The 22500-nt window shown below is 45.3% G+C and overlaps 1 protein-coding gene across 1 annotated transcript in view; it reads right to left on the bottom strand.

The window, feature by feature from the left end:
- LOC311237093 (astrotactin-2-like) overlaps nucleotides 1-22500 on the bottom strand; it is a gene marked incomplete at both ends in the record, with an annotated part of 729417 nt that overhangs the window by 223027 nt on the left and 483890 nt on the right. The window contains 1 exon segment of the mRNA XM_084324899.1: nucleotides 15902-16069. Within this exon segment, the coding sequence (XP_084181025.1) occupies nucleotides 15902-16069 (168 nt within the window).

Raw genomic sequence — 22500 nt, 5'->3', positions numbered from 1 at the left:
TCGAAAGTCATGGAAAAAATTGTCTACGAACAGGTCGAAAAGTACCTAGCGGAAAAAAATCTAATCTACGAATTCCAATCTGGCTTCAGAACATCCCACTCCACTGACACATGCCTTCTCTATTTGAACGACCACATCAAACAAGAGGTGGACGCGGGCAAATACTGCGGCATGGTCATGCTGGACCTACAAAAGGCCTTCGACACTGTCAATCACTCCATTCTGATTGACAAGCTAAAAACAATTGGTTTTGATAGTCTATCAGTGAGCTGGATGCAATCCTACCTTGAGGGGAGGGAACAGATGGTGGAGGTAAACGGTACCCTATCCCCCCCCCCCCCCCTCACAGTGAGCTGTGGTGTTCCACAAGGAAGCATACTAGGACCGCTACTGTTCCTAATTTATGCAAATGTCATGTTGTCAGCTTGTGACTGCAACTTGTTCCTGTTTGCGGACGACTCAGCCCTGCTGGTCTCTGAGAAGAACAAGTTACAGGTTGAAAAAACCCTCAGCTCGGAACTAGGCAAAATCTGCATATGGCTCGCTGATAACAAATCATTACACATGGGCAAAACAGAGTCCATTCTCTTCGGTTCAAATAACAAACTCAGAAAGACTGATGGCTTCTCAGTTACAGTGGGTGACAATATTGTCACAAGGAAAGATGAAATTACCTACCTGGGTTCCATCCTAGAGGCTAATCTCTCCTGTGACAAAATGGCATCCAATGTAATAAAAAAAGTCAACCAACAAACTCGATTCTTGTACCGGATCTCCTCTCTGGTAAACAAGAATACCCTGAAGACTCTGGCAGGAGCACTCATTCAAGGGTACTACGTGCTTGCACCTCATGGTACCAAAGCACCTCAAATGCGCTAAAAACAAAATTACAAACATCTCAAAACAAACTGGTCAGACTACTGCTTGACCTTACTCCTAGAACCCACCTCACCCCTGCCCACTTTGACAACCTAGGATGGCTTAGAGTAGACGACAGAGTACAGCAACTTGCAATGGGCCTGGTCTACAAGATACACTACACGACCAAGGTACCCATGTACATGTCAAAATACTTCCCAAAGGTCAGTGAATACCACGATCACAACACCAGAGGGAGCTCCACAAATCATGTTAAACCCAGATTCGGCTCAAACAAGGGACTAAACACGTTTAGCAATTATGCCACATCAATGTGGAACGCCCTACCCAAAGCTGTAAAGGAATGTGAATCACTACCCACTTTCAAAACCACTCTCAAGGGACACCTACGGGAGACTGCAATTCGAAACTGGCCCCTGTAAATGTCCTAACCCAACCCCCTCCAATGTACAGTCATTTACCTAGTATGGTTTTGTCAATATTCCAATGTACAGGTTTGCTTGTTTGTACAGTGTCTCCCCCCCCCCCCCCCCCCAATGTACAGTTTTGCTTGTTTGTACAGTGTTTCCCCCCCCCAACCCCCTCAAATGTAAATTACCCAGTATGGTTGTCAATATTACGTCAAATGTATATACTCCCTTTTCTTGACTCTTTTTGTATCACAAACAGTACTGTATTTGCAAATCTGGTATGTCATAAATGTTGGATGTAGCATGTAGTATGTCATGTATGTCATATATGTCCTGATGAGTTGAAAATGGGGGACCCTGATGTAAACAAGACGGAAGTCTTTCTCTGGTCTGCATCCCCTTAACAATTGTGTGTATTGAGCTGTACTGTATTGTACCCATTCTGCAATCTGTTAATAAAGTTTTCAATCAATCAATCAGCTTAGCTATCTACTAGCAATTACCATGCTCCCCGTCAGCAGTTCGGAACCTCTGTCCTATGCCCCTGATAAAGAAGTCACTATGTTGTTTATGCTAGTTTATGTATTGGAGAGTATCATGCTCATGCTTACAGTAGCTTCATGCTAAGTTGTCTTACTACTGTAAGTAGTTATGTGCATGCATAGCCTATTATGATTTGAGACGTGACCACTATCCAACTAACACTAGTTAGTCTGTTATACCACCCTTCTGTGAACAAACCCTTTGACTCTCCCATCGCTCTCCTGGTAAAACAAAAATTCAAAGTTAAGTTATTTACTCTGCAACATTACCTACACATTATTTAACCCATATTGTTTATATGGATTTTATATTTTGAATAGGGAATGTGCAAGAGAATGCACAATGCAAATCACCAGCGGTGGACACAATGATGATTGTTTAGCACTTTGGAGACCTACTCTGAAATACACACGATTAACAGGAGAAAATCACAGCAGGAGAAATCATAAAAATTAGGAAGAACACAGATAAATAGGGTTTGCAGGTTAGCTAAGTAGCTAGCTCCATGCCATCCAGGCCTATGATTCAGACAGACATGATCACATTAAGAGTGTGTAACTGCCACAAATATTGTATGGCATTGTTTCCTGGGTGGCACGGTGGTGTAGTGGTTAACACTGTTACCTCACAGCAAGAAGGCCCTGGGTTCGATTCCCGCTTGGGGACCAGGTTATCGGGTGGCCAGGTACCCAGACCAGGTATCTCCTGGGCCTTTCTGTGTGGAGTTTGCATGTTCTCCCAGGGCTCGCAAGGGTTTCCCCTCCAGAAAAAGAGACAAACCCAATGGAAAAACATGCAGAACAGATCGCTAACGCTGTGGCGTCCCCGACGAAGACGAACAGGAGCACAATGGATCGGTCCCCGGGTGCGGCCCCACGTCACGACAAATAAAGACGTATTCAAGTCCAGTTTCATGCATGCCTTTCCTTTGTGTACATATATTTCATCTATATTCTTATAAACAATATGTTTGTATTTGGACTGTGTGGAACGTTTGTTTTCACTTCATGTTTCACAGGAAAATGTTTGGATGTTGCATGAGAACACCTTTTGGTGCTGCACAGGTTGGGCTCCCACTAAAGCACACGTTGCTGATTTGTTAGACTCAACTCCGGGCTCCGGGAGGAACATGCATGATTATATTTGTATTATGTAATTTGATGATCGTTTTTTATTCAGTTTTTTTGTGGAGCTTTGTTTTCCTCAAGTCGACTCATTCCCTCACAGCTTTTTTGAGGCCAGCGTGGCACGTTCTTCACTTCTATTTGTGCCGTGTACATAGCATGTTAGCTGTCCACCGTATATAGCAGTATAGGTTTTTATTGTGTATATCACATTGTATATATGTATATATCTCTGGTGTCCATCAAGAAATAAAGAGAAATACTAAGAGAGATAATGGTTGTAAACACAAATGGGGGACATGTACATGTGAGTTGTGTTTGGGTGTGTGCATGTTTATGCGTGTGTGAGAGTAGTTATAGAGCAGGGTAATCATACTGGTGAAAGAGAAGGAGGTAGAGAAAGGTAAAAATAAATAGAGGGGGAACACAGCGAGATAGAGTATGACCTTTCCACCTGTATATTGAGAGAAAGAGAGAGCGATGGGAGAGATTGGCTGTAATATGTAAACGATTGCCTCAATGCCCTCATGTTGATGCATGTTCTATCTCTCTCTATATCTCTCTATCTATATCTCTCTCTCTATAATATATATATATATATATATATATATATATATATATATATATATATATATATATATATATATATATATATATATATATATATATATATATATATATATATATATATATATATATATATATATATCTCACACACACACACACACACACACACACACACACACACACACATAAGCGCTCTGGGTGTCATGAAGAGCGCTATATAAATCCAAGCCATTATTATTATTATTAAACACACACACACAAACACGCACGCTCACACACACACACATTAATGTACTGTATGCGCATGTGGACCACGGGTGCCAACACTCCATCTTTTGCAGTTCATGTGTGTGCTAAGTTGAGTGCCTGGGCCTATATTACATTATGCATCAGCCCTCAACATGACCTTGACCACGGTGACATAAATTTCACATACATTACCGCGTGTAATCCATTCTAATGAGCTTACTCTGCATGCCGTTGGCCAGTGGACCCGCCAGGGACTTAGCCCACTTGAGGGAACATATAAATGTCATCACACTACCATCTGGGCTTCTTCAGGATAACACTAAGTGATCCCAAAATGGAACCGGCAAAATATTCAGCCCGATCTCACTTAAATTAGGTAATTTTTTATTAAGTACTAATCAACCACGGGAAACCAGGTACATCATGTGCATTATGTAGCCATTAGTAATATATTTACGTAATATAAGTATATATTGTGGCAGATATCATCCCCCTGTCTCATGGATATGTGACGGACGGGCGATACTACTGCCACGGGAGGAGTGGAAGCAATTAGGCAGCTGATTAGTACTGATAGAACACACCTGTGCACCATTAGATCACCCACATACCACACGCACATACACCATACACACACACTATAATACACTAGGTCAGATAGAGTTGAGTTGAGAGGAGGTGCGGTAGGAGTGTTTTATTGAGAGAGATTGTTTATGTACAGAGTTTTGCGAGGTGAGAGGAGAGGAGAGGTGAAGGCGAGAAGGTGTTCATTGTGTACTGGACCCTAGACTGGCTGAGAAACCCCCTTGTGTACTGACCCTGGACCGGACGACTACTCTGAGTATTGAACAATCCTTTTTCTGTACGAGAGTCTGTTTTGTGTTCGGGCTGTATTACGACCATTGTCTTTGCCCATCGGACTATATTCTGCCTTGATTCAATAAATATTCGTATTGATTGATATTGCACTTATGTGGACATTTGAATTATATATTTTTTAACTGTGACGAGTCTGAACACCACCAGGCTCGTCACAATATATATTACATATTCAAAATTATTAAACTTTTTATGTTTTCAGAAAACATTTAAGTTCCTATGCTGGGGATCAAACCCTAACCTGAACCCTAACGTTATGTATCAACCCCTTAACTCATTCACGGCCAACCACAACTATAGTCGGGTTATCTCGCCATAAAAACCTGAGTATAGTCGGGTTTTCGATAGTTTTCATAGTTTTTTTCTTTTATTTGATTTTTTTATTCATTACAGTCTCACGTACCTCGGTGTATCATTGGGACTCATTCTGAGATGCGGAGAGTGCAGTGCACTGCAGTGCAATCGATCGCAACGATCAACGTATGTAGTATTACAAAAAATGCTGTTGCTGACGATCAGAGCATCAAAAAACGCCCCCCGCCCCCCCTTTGATGCATTCATGATAAAACATAATACCTATTATATACCTTTGATTTGGAAATAGTAACATGTCCAGGCGAGCAGCACGAACGCCTTTAGCAAAATAAAAAAATTCACGCGAACGTATAAATGAAAAAATGTACTCTTAATATAGATAGATAGTGACTGTCAAATGAGCCATAGTATTGTCTCCATAGCTCTAATATAGAATATCGATATAGCCCTGCAAACATCAGTGAAAATCCCTATATTTTAAAGTGTGGCCCATTGACTACAAGGATGGATAAAACGGCTGGCGCTGAAAGTGTTAAGACCGATCAGCCCGGTACCGGGTTGAGATGTATTTCACATCATAAATAGATCAATATAGTCCGTATTAATTAATGTTGCGTTTCTTTTTCAATGTAGCCAAGAGTAAAGACCCTAACCATATCAAAACAGCAGTCAAAATGTATATTGTATTGAGCAATTTTACAGAGCAATCTTCCATTTATGTATGTACTTTTAGGCAAATCTTCTGAAAATAAATGTTGAAAATAACCATAATTATTAACTATAATAATAGTTAGATAGTAGGCGGCTGGGTGGCGGATTGCGCTCGTCACCAATGCAAGAGACTCCGGTCCCGAATCCCGGTGTCAGCATTGCCTCCGGCTTGGGCCGGCCGTCATATTGGCTCAATTGGCAGAGCCAGCGGGTGGAAGTCGATGGGTGGTAATTTGGACGTTGTGGACAGCGACAGGTCGGTTGGGGGACGCCTGCACAGCAGAGACAGGAAGTATCTGGGGTAGTGTGAGCCTCCCATGCGTTACACCTCGCCATTGAGAGTCCGCGCTGGCAGGTGAAAAGATGTGACAGGCTGCCTCCTCATGTACCGGAGGGGACACGTGATGCAAGGCTTCTATCCTCCCTACAACCGACCAGTGGGGGGCATAGTCGAGCAACGTTCAAGACAGGGGAGGGGATTTTTATTTCTGACCATACCTGTACTGCCTTCTGTATTGTTGTTGAATGATGTTTCTCAGTTATCAACCTATGTACATGTAAAGAGACTAATTTTGTCCGGTCTCACGGCTGCCAAAAAGCTGATAGCATCACGCTGGATTCAACCGGATATAATGTGCCGGAAGGTATGGGTTCTTACCTATCTCAATGTGATTTATCTAGAGATATCTACTGCACAAATTTTAGGTGTTAATGAAGCCAGCATAGCAATATGGTTAGAGGTGGTGGAGAAGATAAAGGATAGCATATGAACTTGTAATCCCTGGCGTTAAACGGAATAATGGATGGATAGTCCAAGAGGGGGTCCTGAGGGGGGGGTGGGGGGGAAGGGAAGGAGAAGGAAAGAGTGAAGAGCAAGCAAGAGCATATGTATTGTATTGTATTGTATTAGTAGTAGTTTATTTTATTTTTTTATTTAAGTACTGGACAGTCATTATTGTTATTATTATGTCGGTCATAGTCCTGTGATTTATTGTGGATTTCGTCAATGTATTGTGTGTCTAGTTTTATGTTAAAAAAGGGGAAACATTTGTTGAAAAAAAAGACAGGGGAGGGGAGAATTGGAAACACGAAATTGGGATGGGAGAACAAATAGAAAATAAGGAGAAAAAGTGGATAAAAAAATAATAGTTAGATAGTGGTGAGAGTGTAACGGAGGTACCGCAGTATATCCACAGTCACGGGCACAAGTAGTGACGTGGCTGTGGATGGTAAGCGGTACTGCAAGTAAAACTCACTCCCCAGAGGCATCCAGACCCGGAAGCAAGCAGTGAATTCACTTCTTGCTTAGTGGTCTGTGATGCCGCCCGCGGCGCCGGCGTCCGGGGTTCAACTCCCACTCAGGGCGATCCCTTAACAGGGGTCGAATCGACTTTAAACACAACGCAGACAAGATCACACCGGCTACAAGAGCACTCGCCTGCGACTGTAATGAACTGCAATTGTTGGTTCAACTCCTGGTTTGCAACGTTTGTTTTGGACTTTTGTCGATATGATACATAAATATATGACTTATGGCTATAACATAACGTACACCATGCACCTTTTTTCCTGTGGTCGAATCCATTTATCTGATGAGATTACAACCTAGGATAGAAACCGTTTCAAATCACGTTCCGATGTGCGACAGCGGAGAATTAACAGCCATTCCTCCGGGACGATACTCAGCATGAGTTAAAGGGGGCAAGACTGTGTCCTGATATAATCAACCACCTCGGGACCAGAAGAATGCACTCGCTAGAGTTCAGACCTCTGCCAAGGCTTAACAAGCTCCCCGCTTGTCAATAATGCCAGTATCAATAGACCCAGGCTGTAAATACATGTTTTATGCATCAACGAGGGCGATATTACCTCACATCACTCAGTCGAAAGACCAACATGTTTTTCACGTCTGGTGCAAAGGACTTCCTGTTTACCTTACATTTTCCCCAAAATGTGATGTGAGGGTCATAACGGTTTGGCTTGTCAACTATCTAAATAGTACATATTGATACCATCAGTTGGATCATCACAAAGGGACAACACGTTTCAAACGTCATCATTGTTATCGGACAAGCCGTTACGTGTTCATGCTTTTAGTTTTGTGAGAATAGCGCAATGGTAGCAGTGGCGAATATTCACGGAAGCCAAGGGAAGCCAAGCGCCCCCAAAAATATGACCAGTAAAAAAAAAAAATAATAAAGAAATATATATATATATATATATTTATTTTTTATATAGTTTACAATAATAAAAAAAATCTTTATTTTTCATCTCTGTGTTATAATCATTTTCTCCCTCCTGGAGATATTAACCGAACAAGCAAAACTGCGCCCACTCTCTAACACTGAGGCAGCCCACTGAGCCCAGGTACACTGCTGGTAGCATTATTTTGATTGACATGGAAGGCTTTGAAGCCAGGCCTGGTTGTCTTTTTCTGGCGTCCCTTACCATATTATTAGCCAATAAGATTCAAGCTTAATTCAATGGGGTTGGTCACCAGCCTGGTAGGTGGGGATTCCACTAGAATCTGGCTGCCTCAGCCTTTGGCGGCTGGGCCAGAAGTTCAGGACCAATCAAATCAAATTAAAAGCTAAACGTGACAACGTCATCGCCTTGCGGCCTCGTTAGAATTTTCTAGTAGCTAGCATTGCAATCAAACTGTCAAACAACAATAAGAATGGAGGAAGGCGACGCCGGAGATATTGTCGACAATCTCTTACTAAATGATTTGACTAAATTGACTTTTGAACAACAATTGCTCATCAAAGCAAAAGGAAGGCTGACACCACAGCTCTGCATTGTTCAGGCAAGAGCCGGGAAGGGACAACGTACTTTTAATGTCGATAACTATAACGTTAAGTGAACTGGAATGGCTAACTGGTTCGGCTAACAGAGGACAATTGTTTTGTTGGATATGTTTCAAGATTCAAGAGGTTTATTTTTGACAAACCGGCTGCGGGACTAAACAATCTCTGGACCACTACTCGATATTCTGATTTAACAAATCTGTCCAGGTCCATTGACAAGGTAAGCCTATGGTACTTCATAGTGCTGACCAATGCCAATAGTGTGCTATTCCCTTTATGTGATGCTGAATTCTAACTAACGTTAGCAATCTATAGTTCACTGCCATAGCAATCTACCTTTGTAGTAAAAATATTTGACAGCAATGCAAAGGGTGGAAAACAGCCAACATGGGCATGGCTAGATTTAGTAATGGGTGAATGACAAGAGCTAACGTTGTTAGTCGACTGAAATAAACACCGGTCACTGGGCGGTGCTAGCTGGCTAACTCTTATTTGAAAATTGAAAGTTGGCCTGATGGTGGCACTCATCATCAGGTGGCTTCTTCGTCACTCTCCAACCCATTCTGTCCCCACTTCTTCTCTCCAACTCTGTGACTCCGCCTCTCACTCCACTCCAATCACAGACGTCGTCTACCCAGCCTCTTCTTGGTCTTCCACTTCCTCTCTTTCCATCCACCTTCCCCATCACCACCTTCTTGAACATCTCCCCGCTGGATCCTCTCAGACAAATATTGAAGCGCAGTTAGTTATCTTCCTTATTTTTAACATGCAGCAACAATTAGATTTGAAATTAGTTTCAAAACGGTTGCACCCTGATAAAAAGGTACAGTCGATTACAGTAGATTTCATTATCTGTTATTATGCACACCTGGTGATACTAAATCCAAATTGAACTCAGGCATTTGATATATATATATATTAGAGGTGGGCATAGATTAATTTTTTTAATCTAGATTAATCTATCTGCAATAAAAAACCTGCCGAAGGCATTCAAAATATGTGTGTTCTACCCAAATAATGACCAGAAGTAAGTCCTTACTTTTTCTTTCCTCCTTATGTTTCTCAGGCCAGGTGGCCCATTACACCATGAGCCCATCTCCCGTTTCAAAAATGCATTACAGACTGTTTGAAAAAGCTGTTTTGCTATGATAATTGGTAATGAAATATCAAAATAATGTTCAATAAGATGTACTTGTGTTTAATAAGTTGTTTTATTCAGAAGTTAACATAAATAAATAATATTACCAGTACAGTACAGTATCTAGCACACTCTCAGGAGCAAAACAGAAAGAATCATTTCAAACTTGAACTATGTGACATGGCTTGAATCAACTGCTCCAGTGGAGTTGCTCAGTGGCCAATGGTGTCAACTTGTACTGGGCAGCTCCCAGGTGTGAATGGAACTGAGTGAATGTGAAGCAGGGCGTTCCTGAAAAAGAGCATCTGTGCTCAGCGAACCTACCCTGGGTAAATAAAGGTAAACATTATTATTTTTATTTTTTTTTTAGATTAATGCGTTAATTATATTATCGCGCAATACTAGTATAGCGTTAACGCAGCACGTTAACGCCGTTAACGGCCCAGCTCTAATATATATACATGTGCGAATTGGCTATAATAAGGTAATTTATAAGCCTGCTATTCTATATTATATAAATTTCAAATTGCATTGGCCCGGATGGGAGAATTCAGTACTGTATCTACAGAACCTTCTGTTTAATCATCTTCCCTTTATTCATTTCCTTAGATTTTGTGTACACATGATCTCAAGAAGGTACTGAACGAGATCAGTGGCAGTTCTTCATGTCTAGTCATTATTAGCATCGTGTTATTCACTGTCAAAGATGCAAATAAAAATCATAATTCATATTATATCCTCATTATTTCATCACAATTTAAGCAAGCCTAGTAATAGACAGAATATTTCTGACACTGGGAATACATTCCCTGAGGTCCATAGATGTCCCTAGATACCAATAGCATGCAACTGGACCTTGTAGAAGTGGAGCAATCTTCCATTTACTTGGGTATGTACTTGTAGGCGAATTTTCTGAAAATATGACTAGGGCTTAACCTCTTAAGCCTGGAGCCTATTTTCTGAAAATCCGCCAAAAATACATGCCTAAGTAAATGGAATATTGCTCCACTTCTACAAGGTCCAGTTGCATGTTATTGTTATCTAGGGAGATCTATGGACCTCAGGAAATGTATTCCCAGTAATACTGTATTGGTATATTTATGACGTGAAATAAATATCGTATCGGTACCGGGTTGATCGTGCTTAAGAGGTCAAATCCAATCAGGAAGGCCAAACATCCTGTGCATTCCTGTGCAAAACATGTAGTGTGAACCATGGTTATGACCCATGCAAATCGGGTCACTGTTTGAGTGCAGTTTGGATGCACACATTGTCCGTACAGATCACATCATTAGGGTTCTAATTTCGACCGGCATCCTCACTATTCTATTTGTACTGCATACCTTCCGAATAAGGCATGTCCCTTTGTACCAAGAACCTCTTTCACATCAAAATAAGTTAATTGCAATTATTCAAGCCCTACCCGGTGTGATGAAGCTAATGATCTGTTCCCCCACAAGATGGCCGACGGGGGGAAATAACTCCACTCAATCTACCAGATTTAGAGAAGAGAGTGTTGCACCCCCAACACATTTGCATGACAATGGCCCTTCAAACGAGCACCGGCCGCTAAGTTGTCTGTAATTGAAAGATTAGATGAGTGAGTGAATGAAATGTACACATCTGGTGAATCAATCATTCCGCGCACCTTCTCCACACAGTGAGTCACAAGGACTACGGTGTGGTGATGGCTCTCCAAGCCATTGACTCTTAACTGCCATTAAAGGATACGTCTGCTGGCTCTTTTGTTCGCCACTGACGTTAAAAGCTCATAAATGTGGACCACGACCCATTACTTTTGCCAGAGTGGTCCGTGTTGACTGATTGAATAAGTACGAGCCATTGTCCGAATTATGATTCCACTATAAAGTTGGCCAGACAGCTGGGGGTGGCAAAGTGCACGCAGGCGGAGCAAGATGGAGTGGTTATGCAAATGTGTGTATATACGCTCCCAGTGATTTATCCATCCGACATGCCGGCTGATCTGCAGAATGGCAGGTGGTGTCAATAGTTTAAACGCAAAGTGGAAGTTGAATAGCTTTGTCTGAATCAAGAGAGAGTGCCCCTGACGGTGTCACACGGCCCATGGAAGCTGCCATGAGTTGCAGAATGTTCCGGAGGGCTGCCCAGGAGCGGGAATGGAACCGGGAACCTCCGGATTGCCAGGCGACTGCTCTACCTCCCGAGCCACTGTCGCCCCATAGGTGACCCCCACTTTATTTCCAAAAGAGAACGCTTGCCCTCGCAATCCTCTGTAAGCCCCTGATACACTATCTCTAGAGTCTCTTTTCTCTCCGTCTCAGCAGAGCCTTGCATGTTTTTTTGTGTGGACGCAGCAGAACTCATCCGAGTGTGACCGTCCCATTCCACTGATCTCACCTTCAACATGAAGTTGAAGCGTTAACTCTTACTATTTACTTAGCCGCACGCTAATTCATCATCTCCCACCCCCCGTCATTTGGTAAAGAAAACAAGTATTTCATGGAGTAAAAAAAATAAAAGTATTTAACCTTTATTTAACCAGGAAAAAGTCTCATTGAGATTAAAAATCTCTTTTACAAGAGCGTCCTGGGCGCTTGTATGCTTTCTACAACGTAGTCGGGCGATTTGCGATTCTGATTGGCCAGGTCATTTCTGGTCATGTGACATGTATGCCCAATCCTGGGACCGCAAGTGTCTACACTGGTTAAGCTTAGGCGCTCTTTCGAAGTTGGTTAAGGTTAGAGTTTGTCTTAGAGCATGGCGATAGAACGGCAGGTGCTTTGCAGGCTGTTCGACGCGGAAATGGGCAAAGACACAGCTCGTCACGCTATTGGGCGCACATGTCACATGACCAGAAACGTCAGTGGCCAATCAGAATCGCAAATGGCCCAACTGCGTTGTAGAAAGCATACACGCGTCCTGGCCAAGATAGGCAGCAGCACAGTTACAATTTCACATTTACAGGCGAAAACTATTTAAAAAACAAACATATAGCAATTAAAACAAAAACAAGGACAATTCACAGAACCATTTATAGTCAGTCAAAACATCTGCAGCCAGATGTGCTGCATTCCATATTGCTTAGAAGGGTTTTAAAAGCAACCAGTGAGACCAGCTCATGCAAGTTCAGGTGGTTTTGTAGCTGATTCCAGGTGGAGGGAGCTGCATATCTGAACGCCCTTCTTCCCAGTTCAGTACAGAACCGAGGAACAGTTAGTAAAAATAAGCCCTGGGAACGAGTTCAGAGCAGAGCGGGATCATCAGCCGGTCTAAATCTCAGTGTTAGCGGTTAGCTCAATGCTAACCGTGCATTGCACATGTGTGTAAATGGTAAATGGTAAACGGTGCGCTTATATAGCGCTTTTATCCAAATCGCTTTACAATTTGTTCCCTCACATTCACACACCGACGGTGGAGGACTCAAGGACACTTCGACACACTGCTCGGGAGGAGTGGGAATCGAACGAGGAACCTTCCGATTACCAGATGACCCCCCCTCCCCCCCTGTGTGTGGAGTCAAGTGGATGGACGGTAATACGGTCCACCCTCTCACTGGTGACATTGGTCTCCTTATCTATAGGGATCCTATCAGGGTCTTGGAGAGAGAGAGAGAGAGAGAGAGAGAGAGAGAGAGAGAGAGAGAGAGAGAGAGAGAGAGAGAGAGAGAGAGAGAGAGAGAGAGAGAGAGCCAAGGCTTAACGCTGAAGGTCAAGAGCAAATAAAGTGTATTTGCCATGGAGATTCCCTCAGGAGCAAGCGGTGGTGAACCCTGACCCCAGACAGACAGTCCGCTGGAACCCGTGACTCTCTGCTCTCACTGGGGAAGGCAGAGGCCGAGAGACACCGGCATGTACTGTAATAACGAGGCTGCCATTTGGCTCCACGTTTAATGGAAGACATATCCATTAGTTCAGTTTTGTACCTCCAGTTGTAAAGTCGCAGTCGGTAATTGCAAACAGACTGGTAGATGATTAACGTGAAGGTATTGTTAAGCCCATCTTACACTGACTTGCACCACGTTCTAATTAGTCGGTTCAAAGATTAGCACACATTTCAACTTCTTTATTTTCCCACGCTATGTGGATACGAAACCCACAGCGATATGTGTCCATCTGTTTCCTTGTGGAAAGGAGTTAATAATTCCTTGTCTCATACTGTCAGGAAAATTACTTATGAGAGAAATAATCTGAAATAAGGATGGTGCATCTATAGGACGTCACACTTCTTTTTAATGAACCCTTGCACTGAAAAACCATATAAGTCATTTTTTTTTTATTATTTGGACAGGCCATGCATTTGCAGTTTGCGAAATCAATCTAAATCACTTGGAGTGTGATATATCACAAGAAACTACTCAACATCTACCGTCTTTGAACACAAAACACTAACATCTTTAGATAATAACGTTTGAAAACATTGTTCCTCTGGAAACTAACTTATATGAATAAACACTGTGAGCCACGTGAGGTATTCAAATATGACACACTTGCGTGTCTGTGTGCGCATATTTGAGGAGCTAGCCAAGATTAAGAGCACGTTCAGCCACAGACTCATACCCCCCCGACACTCCACTCACCACCTCGGCCAGTCCTTTGTGCCGGTGGCCATCAGGCTCCACAATCAGGGGCATGGACTGCTGCCAGCAGCTGGATAACTAACAGTTTAAGAACTTGAGAGCTATTAGGAATGTCTGACAACTAACCACCAAAACCTGCACAGACTATAACATATACGATAGGGTACAGACCTTCACCTGCACCCAGGCACGTTGGAAGGGGGGGTGCGGGGGGTGTGGCAGCACCCCCCCCTCAGTTATTGCAAAGAATACATTTTTTTTTATGTTTTTTTTTTATGACAGTATTTATATATTTGTATATTATATACTGTAACTGTATAACTGTAACACTGTATATTATACGTTTATCCTGCTCAAAGCACTTCACCATTTTAATATTGTGTGTATTGAGCCGTACTGTATTGTAGCCATTCTCCAATCTGTTAAATAAAGTTTTCATTCATTCATTACACTACTGTACATACACAATCATACGTGTAAAACCGACAAGATTGCAGCAGAGTAGATTTTCGAGTGATGACAGACTGTCACAGACTGATTGAATGACAGGTGAAACAACTAATTGTATTCACCTCCCGTCTCCCGCCCTTCCCACGCGCCACGAACCACTGAGCTACTGTGATACAGTGCTTGCGCAGTCAGTAAATTTTAGCTAGTAGTCAGACTTTGCTAGCACAGAATGTCTCACTCGCAGAAAATAAAAATATCAGATTTCTTTTCGAAACGTCCCGCCGGTCCCAGTGACAGTCCCACTAAATCTGATAAACGTCAGAGAGAGACAGAGACGACAGGTTCAGCCTCAGCATCAGGTATTGAAGAGTTAACTGAGTCTGTTCCCCTATACCCCCCCTCGGGCGCCAGGGGCTTCCACTGAGGGGTGATGCAAATAGGGATGGGGTGTTATGGCAGCTGATGATGGAAAGAGTGCGCACCGAGTCTGATCCCGAGTTGAAGAATTGGCTCCAAAAGAGAGACAACTGGATGTCCAACAACATCCAAAACGAAATCTTACAGCTGTTTGCCCATGATATTCAGCGACAAATTAGAGGCAAAGCATCCAAAAGCCCATTCTTTGGCTTGAGCGCTGACGGAACCAAATATGTCACTGGAAAAGAACAATTCTCGTGTAATATACAGTTCGCAGATGACAACTTGGAAGCTCAGAACTTCTTTTGGGGTTCTTTTGGACATTCTTTTATGCCTCGACCTGCCCATGGAGAGGCTGATAGGATACTGTTTTGACGGGGCCAGCAACATGTCTGGGGGGTACAGGCTAGACTAAAGGAAATGTGTCCCGACTCTGTTTTTCTCCACTGCACAAAAATTTCAATAAAATCTCAAAGGCCGCACCGATTTAAAGTTCCAACGTGCCTGCCTGCACCTTGTGTATATATTCAGATTCAATTGTTTTATTTATTGGCTCTATTTAATGTATTGTAACGTATATTGTGACCAATATGTCACACAGACCCTCATCTGCACCCTTGTTTACAAATTTGTCTGACATTTTATATGCCGATGTAATTGTATTGCCTATAATATATATATATTGCCTACAAATTTGCATATTATGTATGTCTTTCTTCTATTACCATGCTCAGACCTGTACCCCCCCCCCCCCCCCCCCCCCCCACCATGCTGCTGTGATGGCCACATTTCCCAAAGTGGATCAATAAAGGAATGTTTTGTACTTTCTTATCTTGTCTCTATTACCCACTCACCGGTGTCTTGCTCACAGAGCTGCTCGCAGGGCTCCGTGGTCCTCTGTCCACAGTAGTCTCTCACCCACTGGGTGGAGGAGTTGGTCTGGTAGTACAGTGTCAGCTTCGCTGGGTTCAGCCAATTGGAAACATCCAGGACGCTCCCCAGACTCACCACAAAGCTACTCCCTGGAACAGAGGGCCAAACAAACAACAAGGAAGCGACGTTAAAAACAATACAAGTTTGATCATTTACGACGAGTTCAGAATCAATCAAAAGTGAAATAGCTAAATCTAGTCTTTTCAGCCCCATTTGCGTTCTCATTCGCCCACTGATTAGGCTGGATTTAAAAGCGCAGTTAGCAAATTAAGACCTATAATGAGAATATAGATGGGATTTTCCGGGCATCGGGGACGGTGTGGGAGAGTACACCACAGAGAGGCTCTAGTGTTTCACGCGCCATGTGCGGCAGGATGCTCATTGACCACCGACTCCGCCGTTCTGCCCCGTCGTTCCCTGTAGGGCTGTCAAGATGTACTAAAAATGATTATTGATTCTAAAGAAGAAGAAAAAACACATACAGTATGTTCGAACATACACATTGAATATTTTATATTACATGTCAGAATTCATCAGCTTTCAGCCTGTGCACATTATGTCCACCATAGGGCAAACCAATGGTGCAAGACCAAACCTCTGCTTGCTAGCGCCCCGGGCTGATGTAACTATTGGTTGAGTGGCGCAATATAAATAAATGTATCATATCATATCATATCAAATGACACAGCTGTCACCATTTCAAAGGAAGTTTATTTATTTTGCCATTAATATAGCCAACAATATCTTATGCCAAATGATTAGGGCCTATTGCAAACAAATATATTAAATAAATAACTGTATTTATCAGTATTTAACAAGTCCTCGCCTGCAGCTTCCGAGTCCGAAAGTCATCAATGATCGAGTCCAAGTCCAAGTCCGAGTCATCCGTGTTCAAGTCCAAGTCGAGTCACAAGTCCTGAAAATCGACTCCAGTACTACAACACTGGCGGAACATACCAGAAGGATTCATGAACAGTTCATAAAACAGGCACAATGCAATTTGGGTGCATGTTTTGAGACATGCCTTACATATCTTACATACAACAGTGTCTCAATATTCCATGATTTTGCCATCTACTGACTGATCTTTTTTTCTAAATAGGACTTTGTAGATTTATTTGGAGTGCAAACCACTATATCTCCCCGAGCAAGTTGGGTTCCAAACTCTCTGTCATCATTGTCATGAGGTTGTTGTTGAAATAACTGTCTCTTTTCAGCTCCAGGGATAGGCTTGCATTTGATTTTAAATCCACTATAACAACGCAACTAACCATGTGAGACCTACATTTAAATAAAAAATGTAAACAATAGAATGTAGTCAAGTCAAGTTGCAATAGATAACATTGAGCCATGTCATACCTAAGCCTGCTTCTGTGCACTAAGCAATACTGTTATGGTTTGTAACCGACCCCAATCGCACAACACAAGACAGGTATGATGGTTTGCCAAGAAAACAGATATTTATTGAGAGACAGGGAAAAAGGGCACTGTCCCTTTAAGGGAGAACACAAATACAGGAATATAACAAGAGGGGAAAAAACTAGGTGCCTTTAAGAGGCGGGCAGGAAAAGGGAACACTAAGGGAAGGTTAATGAACGCTAGGGGAAACATTAAAGGAACGCTAGGGGAAGGTTAAAGGAACACTAGGGGAAGGTAAAAGGAACAGAGGAACTAGAGACTAGGAGAAGTCGGGACAAGGAGAGCTAGGGAACAGGAGAACTGGGGACTAGGAGAACTAGGGACAAGGAACTAGGTGGAACTAGAAAGGGAGAACTTGGGACCAGGAACTAGGTGGAACTAGAAAGGGGAGAACTAGGGACAGAGGGGACTGAGGCCCGCGGAGGCGGGCTGGGGAACAGGGAGGAACTGGGGACAGAGACCCGCGGAGGCGGGCTGGGGACAGGGAGGAACTGGGGACTGGTGGGAAAACATCTGGGCCGCTCTGCAGAACAGAGGAGAGGGTTAATATTCAAAAGGGAACAAACAGAGGAGATGCAGAACAGTCCAAATAAACCAAGTAACAAAGTAATAATATCTTCGTGTGACTAACACACAGGGGGAGATGTAATGTCCAAAAATACTATCTAAGTGAGAACAAAAACAGAGTGGGAGATGAAATGTCCAAACTACTAACTAAGTGAGAACTAAAGGAGGCAATACGCTGGGTGAGTGACATCACAATCAAAACTCACCCAGGCGTATGCGTAATGGTACAGGAACAGCAGCGGGAACGGGGGCAAGAGGCATTACGCTGGGTGAGTGACATCACAATCAAAACTCACCCAGGCGTATGCGTAATGGTACAGGAAACAGCAGCGGGAACGGGGGCAAGAGGCATTACGCTGGGTGAGTGACATCACAATCAAAACTCACCCAGGCGTATGCGTAATGGTACAGGGACAGCAGCGGGGCGAGGGCATCGCCACCGGGTGGCTGGCTGTCCGAGCCGAGGAACAGAGTGCTGGAACAGTGGCGGTGGCGAGGGTGTCGTCCACCGGGTAGCCGACTGTCGGAGCCGAGGAACAGAGTGCTGGAACAGTGGCGGTGGCGAGGGTGTCGTCCACCGGGTAGCCGCTGTCGGAGCCGAGGAACAGAGTGCTGGAACAGTGGCGGTGGCGAGGGTGTCGTCCACCGGGTAGCCGCTGTCGGAGCCGAGGAACAGAGTGCTGGAACAGTGGCGGTGGCGAGGGTGTCGTCCACCGGGTAGCCGCTGTCGGAGCCGAGGAACAGAGTGGCGCGCCACACCTTGGTGTGCGCGTCGGAACCGAGAGACGCATCGGGGTGCGTCTGCGAGGAGGAGTGTGCCAAGCACGAGGATCTTTGGAAAATGCGCGTTGGAGACTGGAGAGCGTGCCAAGCCCTTGAAGATGCGCGTTGCGCGCTGGTGACTGGAGAGCGTGCCAAGCCCTTGCAGATGCGCGTTGCGCGCTGGTGACTGGAGAGCGTGCCAAGCACGAGGATCCTTGGAAGATGCGCGTTGCGCGCTGGAGACTGGAGAGCGTGCCAAGCCCTTGAAGATGCGCGTTGCGCGCTGGTGACTGGAGAGCGTGCCAAGCCCTTGCAGATGCGCGCTGCGCGCTGGTGACTGGAGAGCGTGCCAAGCCCGAAGGTCTAGGAGATGCGCGTCTGCGCGCTGGTCGGGAGAGCGTGCCAAGCTCGAAGGTCTGAAGTGGAACACTGGAATACCTCCCGTAGAGGATTAGAGAGCGCAGTACAGTGTCTCCCTCCAGGCAAACGGCGACAGGTGGCGAAGGCTTGAGCGCATCTGGCGCGCTGGTCTGGAGTGGAACACTGGAATACCTCCCGTAGAGGATTAGAGAGCGCAGTACAATGTCTCCCTCCAGGCAAACGGCGACGGGTGGCCAAAGCTTGCACCTCGTCTCACGCCGGGCGCTGGTCTGGATGTGCGTCAGGACGACAGCTGCGCGGGGGGTCTGAAGTGGATGACTGGGATGCCTCCCGTGGAAGTCTAGGGAGCGCAGACCAGTCCCACTCTCAGGCAACGGCGACAGCAGGCGAAGGCTGGAGCATACATCTCTACGCCGGAGAATCAATACAGCATAGGCAGAACAGAGGACCTCCCGAAAGAGTCTAGATGTTTGAGAATATGATACGGCATGTTTACAACACGACCCCACGCCGAAACGAGGGGAAGAGCCCTGGTATTTAAAGCCCACAGGGGAACTAATTAGCCTGCCACCACAGGTGCGAGAGGTAATTGATAATAGTCCAGGTGTGGCCACTGAGAGTAAACGAGAGTAAAGAACGAGAGGGTGGGGGCTAGAGAGAGTGAGTAGGGAATTCCTAACAGTAGGCTTAAAGAAGACAGAGAAAGTTGGTGAGCAGCGGACAAAACCTCACAGTACCCCCCCCTCAACGGGAGCCACCTGGCGACCCAAAACAAATACAGACAGAGTGGCAGGGGGCAAAACAAGACAAAAACAAAAGGTACTGGCCAAGCCAGCAGGGGAAGCCACCACAAGAGTGGGGCTAGCAAAAGAAACAGGGTCGCCGAGGGGTAACTAGGGTAGCAGAGGGGCAACAGGAGGAACTGGCCTAGAGGAAACCGGGCCTAGAGGAACCGGGTCAGGAGGAACTGGGTCCAGAGAACTAGTCTAGAGGAACTGGTCTAGAGAACTGGCCTAGAGAACTGGCCAAGAGAACTGGCCTAGAGAACCGGTCTAGAGAACTGGTTTAGAGAACTGGCCTAGAGAACTGGTCTAGAGAAACTGAGGGGCAAGCAGGGTAGCTAAGGGGTAACCATGGTAGCACCGGGAAAGGGCTAGCAGAGGGAAAGTTAGCTGCCAGGGCACTGATAGCTACAGGGCCTATGCTAGCTGTACTGCTACATCAACATAGAGGCTGCGCAAGCTGCCAGAGCTAGGCTAGCAGAGGGAAAGGGTAGCTGCCAGGGCACTGATAGCTACAGGGCCTATGCTAGCTGTACTGCTACATCAACATAGAGGCTGCGCTAGCTGCCGAGCTAGGCTAGCAGGGGGAAAGGGTAGCTGCCAAGGCACTGATAGCTACAGGGCCTATGCCAGCTGTACTGCTACATTAACATAGAGGCTGCGCTAGCTGCCGGAGCTAGGCTGGCAGACAGGGCTGGACCAGCATGAGAGAACAAGCTAGCTGGAAGGACAGTCCTAGCTGTGTGAGATAAACTGACCTTGCTAGCTGAAGGGCAGTCCTAGCAGTGTGAGATAAACTGACCTTGCTAGCTGAAAAGGCAGTCCTAGCAGTGGGAGAAAACTGACCTTGCTAGCTGAAAAGGCAGTCCTAGCAGTGAGAGATAAACTGACCTTGCTAGCTGAAAAGGCAGTCCTAGCAGTGGGAGATAAACTGACCTTGCTAGCTGAAAGGGCAGTCCTAGCAGTGGGATAAACTACACAAAAAAGTGGAGGCCATGCAGAGGGACCGGGTTAGCTGCTTGGGCCTGGCTAGCTACAGGGCCTATGCCAGCTGCAAGGCTGCATTAACATAGAGGCTGTGCTAGCAGCCGGGGCTAAGCTAGCAGACTGGGGCTCTGCTGAGGGACTGGGTTAGCTGCCAGGGCATGGCTAGCTACAGGGCCTATGCCAGCAGTAAGGGCTGCATTAACATAGAGGCTGTGCTAGCCGCCGAGGCAAAGCTAGCAGACAGGGCCATGCTGGTAGTAGAGGCCTAACAAGCTGCAGGGGGGTCAAACAGGCTAACAAGGAAGCTAGAGGGGAGCTAGAGGGAACAAGAAAAAAAAAGGCAAACTCAACATACACCGTCTGTGCTGGCTGGGGTCGTCGATTTGGTGGGGTCGTACTGTTATGGTTTGTAACCGACCCCAATCGCACAACACAAGACAGGTATGATGGTTTGCCAAGAAAACAGATATTTATTGAGAGACAGGGAAAAAGGGCACTGTCCCTTTAAGGGAGAACACAAATACAGGAATATAACAAGAGGGGAAAAAACTAGGTGCCTTTAAGAGGCGGGCAGGAAAAGGGAACACTAAGGGAAGGTTAATGAACGCTAGGGGAAACATTAAAGGAACGCTAGGGGAAGGTTAAAGGAACACTAGGGGAAGGTAAAAGGAACAGAGGAACTAGAGACTAGGAGAAGTCGGGACAAGGAGAGCTAGGGAACAGGAGAACTGGGGACTAGGAGAACTAGGGACAAGGAACTAGGTGGAACTAGAAAGGGAGAACTTGGGACCAGGAACTAGGTGGAACTAGAAAGGGGAGAACTAGGGACAGAGGGGACTGAGGCCCGCGGAGGCGGGCTGGGGAACAGGGAGGAACTGGGGACAGAGACCCGCGGAGGCGGGCTGGGGACAGGGAGGAACTGGGGACTGGTGGGAAAACATCTGGGCCGCTCTGCAGAACAGAGGAGAGGGTTAATATTCAAAAGGGAACAAACAGAGGAGATGCAGAACAGTCCAAATAAACCAAGTAACAAAGTAATAATATCTTCGTGTGACTAACACACAGGGGGAGATGTAATGTCCAAAAATACTATCTAAGTGAGAACAAAAACAGAGTGGGAGATGAAATGTCCAAACTACTAACTAAGTGAGAACTAAAGGAGGCAATACGCTGGGTGAGTGACATCACAATCAAAACTCACCCAGGCGTATGCGTAATGGTACAGGAACAGCAGCGGGAACGGGGGCAAGAGGCATTACGCTGGGTGAGTGACATCACAATCAAAACTCACCCAGGCGTATGCGTAATGGTACAGGAAACAGCAGCGGGAACGGGGGCAAGAGGCATTACGCTGGGTGAGTGACATCACAATCAAAACTCACCCAGGCGTATGCGTAATGGTACAGGGACAGCAGCGGGGCGAGGGCATCGCCACCGGGTGGCTGGCTGTCCGAGCCGAGGAACAGAGTGCTGGAACAGTGGCGGTGGCGAGGGTGTCGTCCACCGGGTAGCCGACTGTCGGAGCCGAGGAACAGAGTGCTGGAACAGTGGCGGTGGCGAGGGTGTCGTCCACCGGGTAGCCGCTGTCGGAGCCGAGGAACAGAGTGCTGGAACAGTGGCGG

This window comes from Notolepis coatsorum, assembly GCF_963971535.1.
Source record: "Notolepis coatsorum genome assembly, chromosome: 11".
Classification (NCBI taxonomy): domain Eukaryota; kingdom Metazoa; phylum Chordata; class Actinopteri; order Aulopiformes; family Paralepididae; genus Notolepis; species Notolepis coatsorum.
The sequence above is the reverse complement of the archived record's forward strand: the minus strand, read 5'-3'. Positions and strand labels throughout refer to the sequence as shown.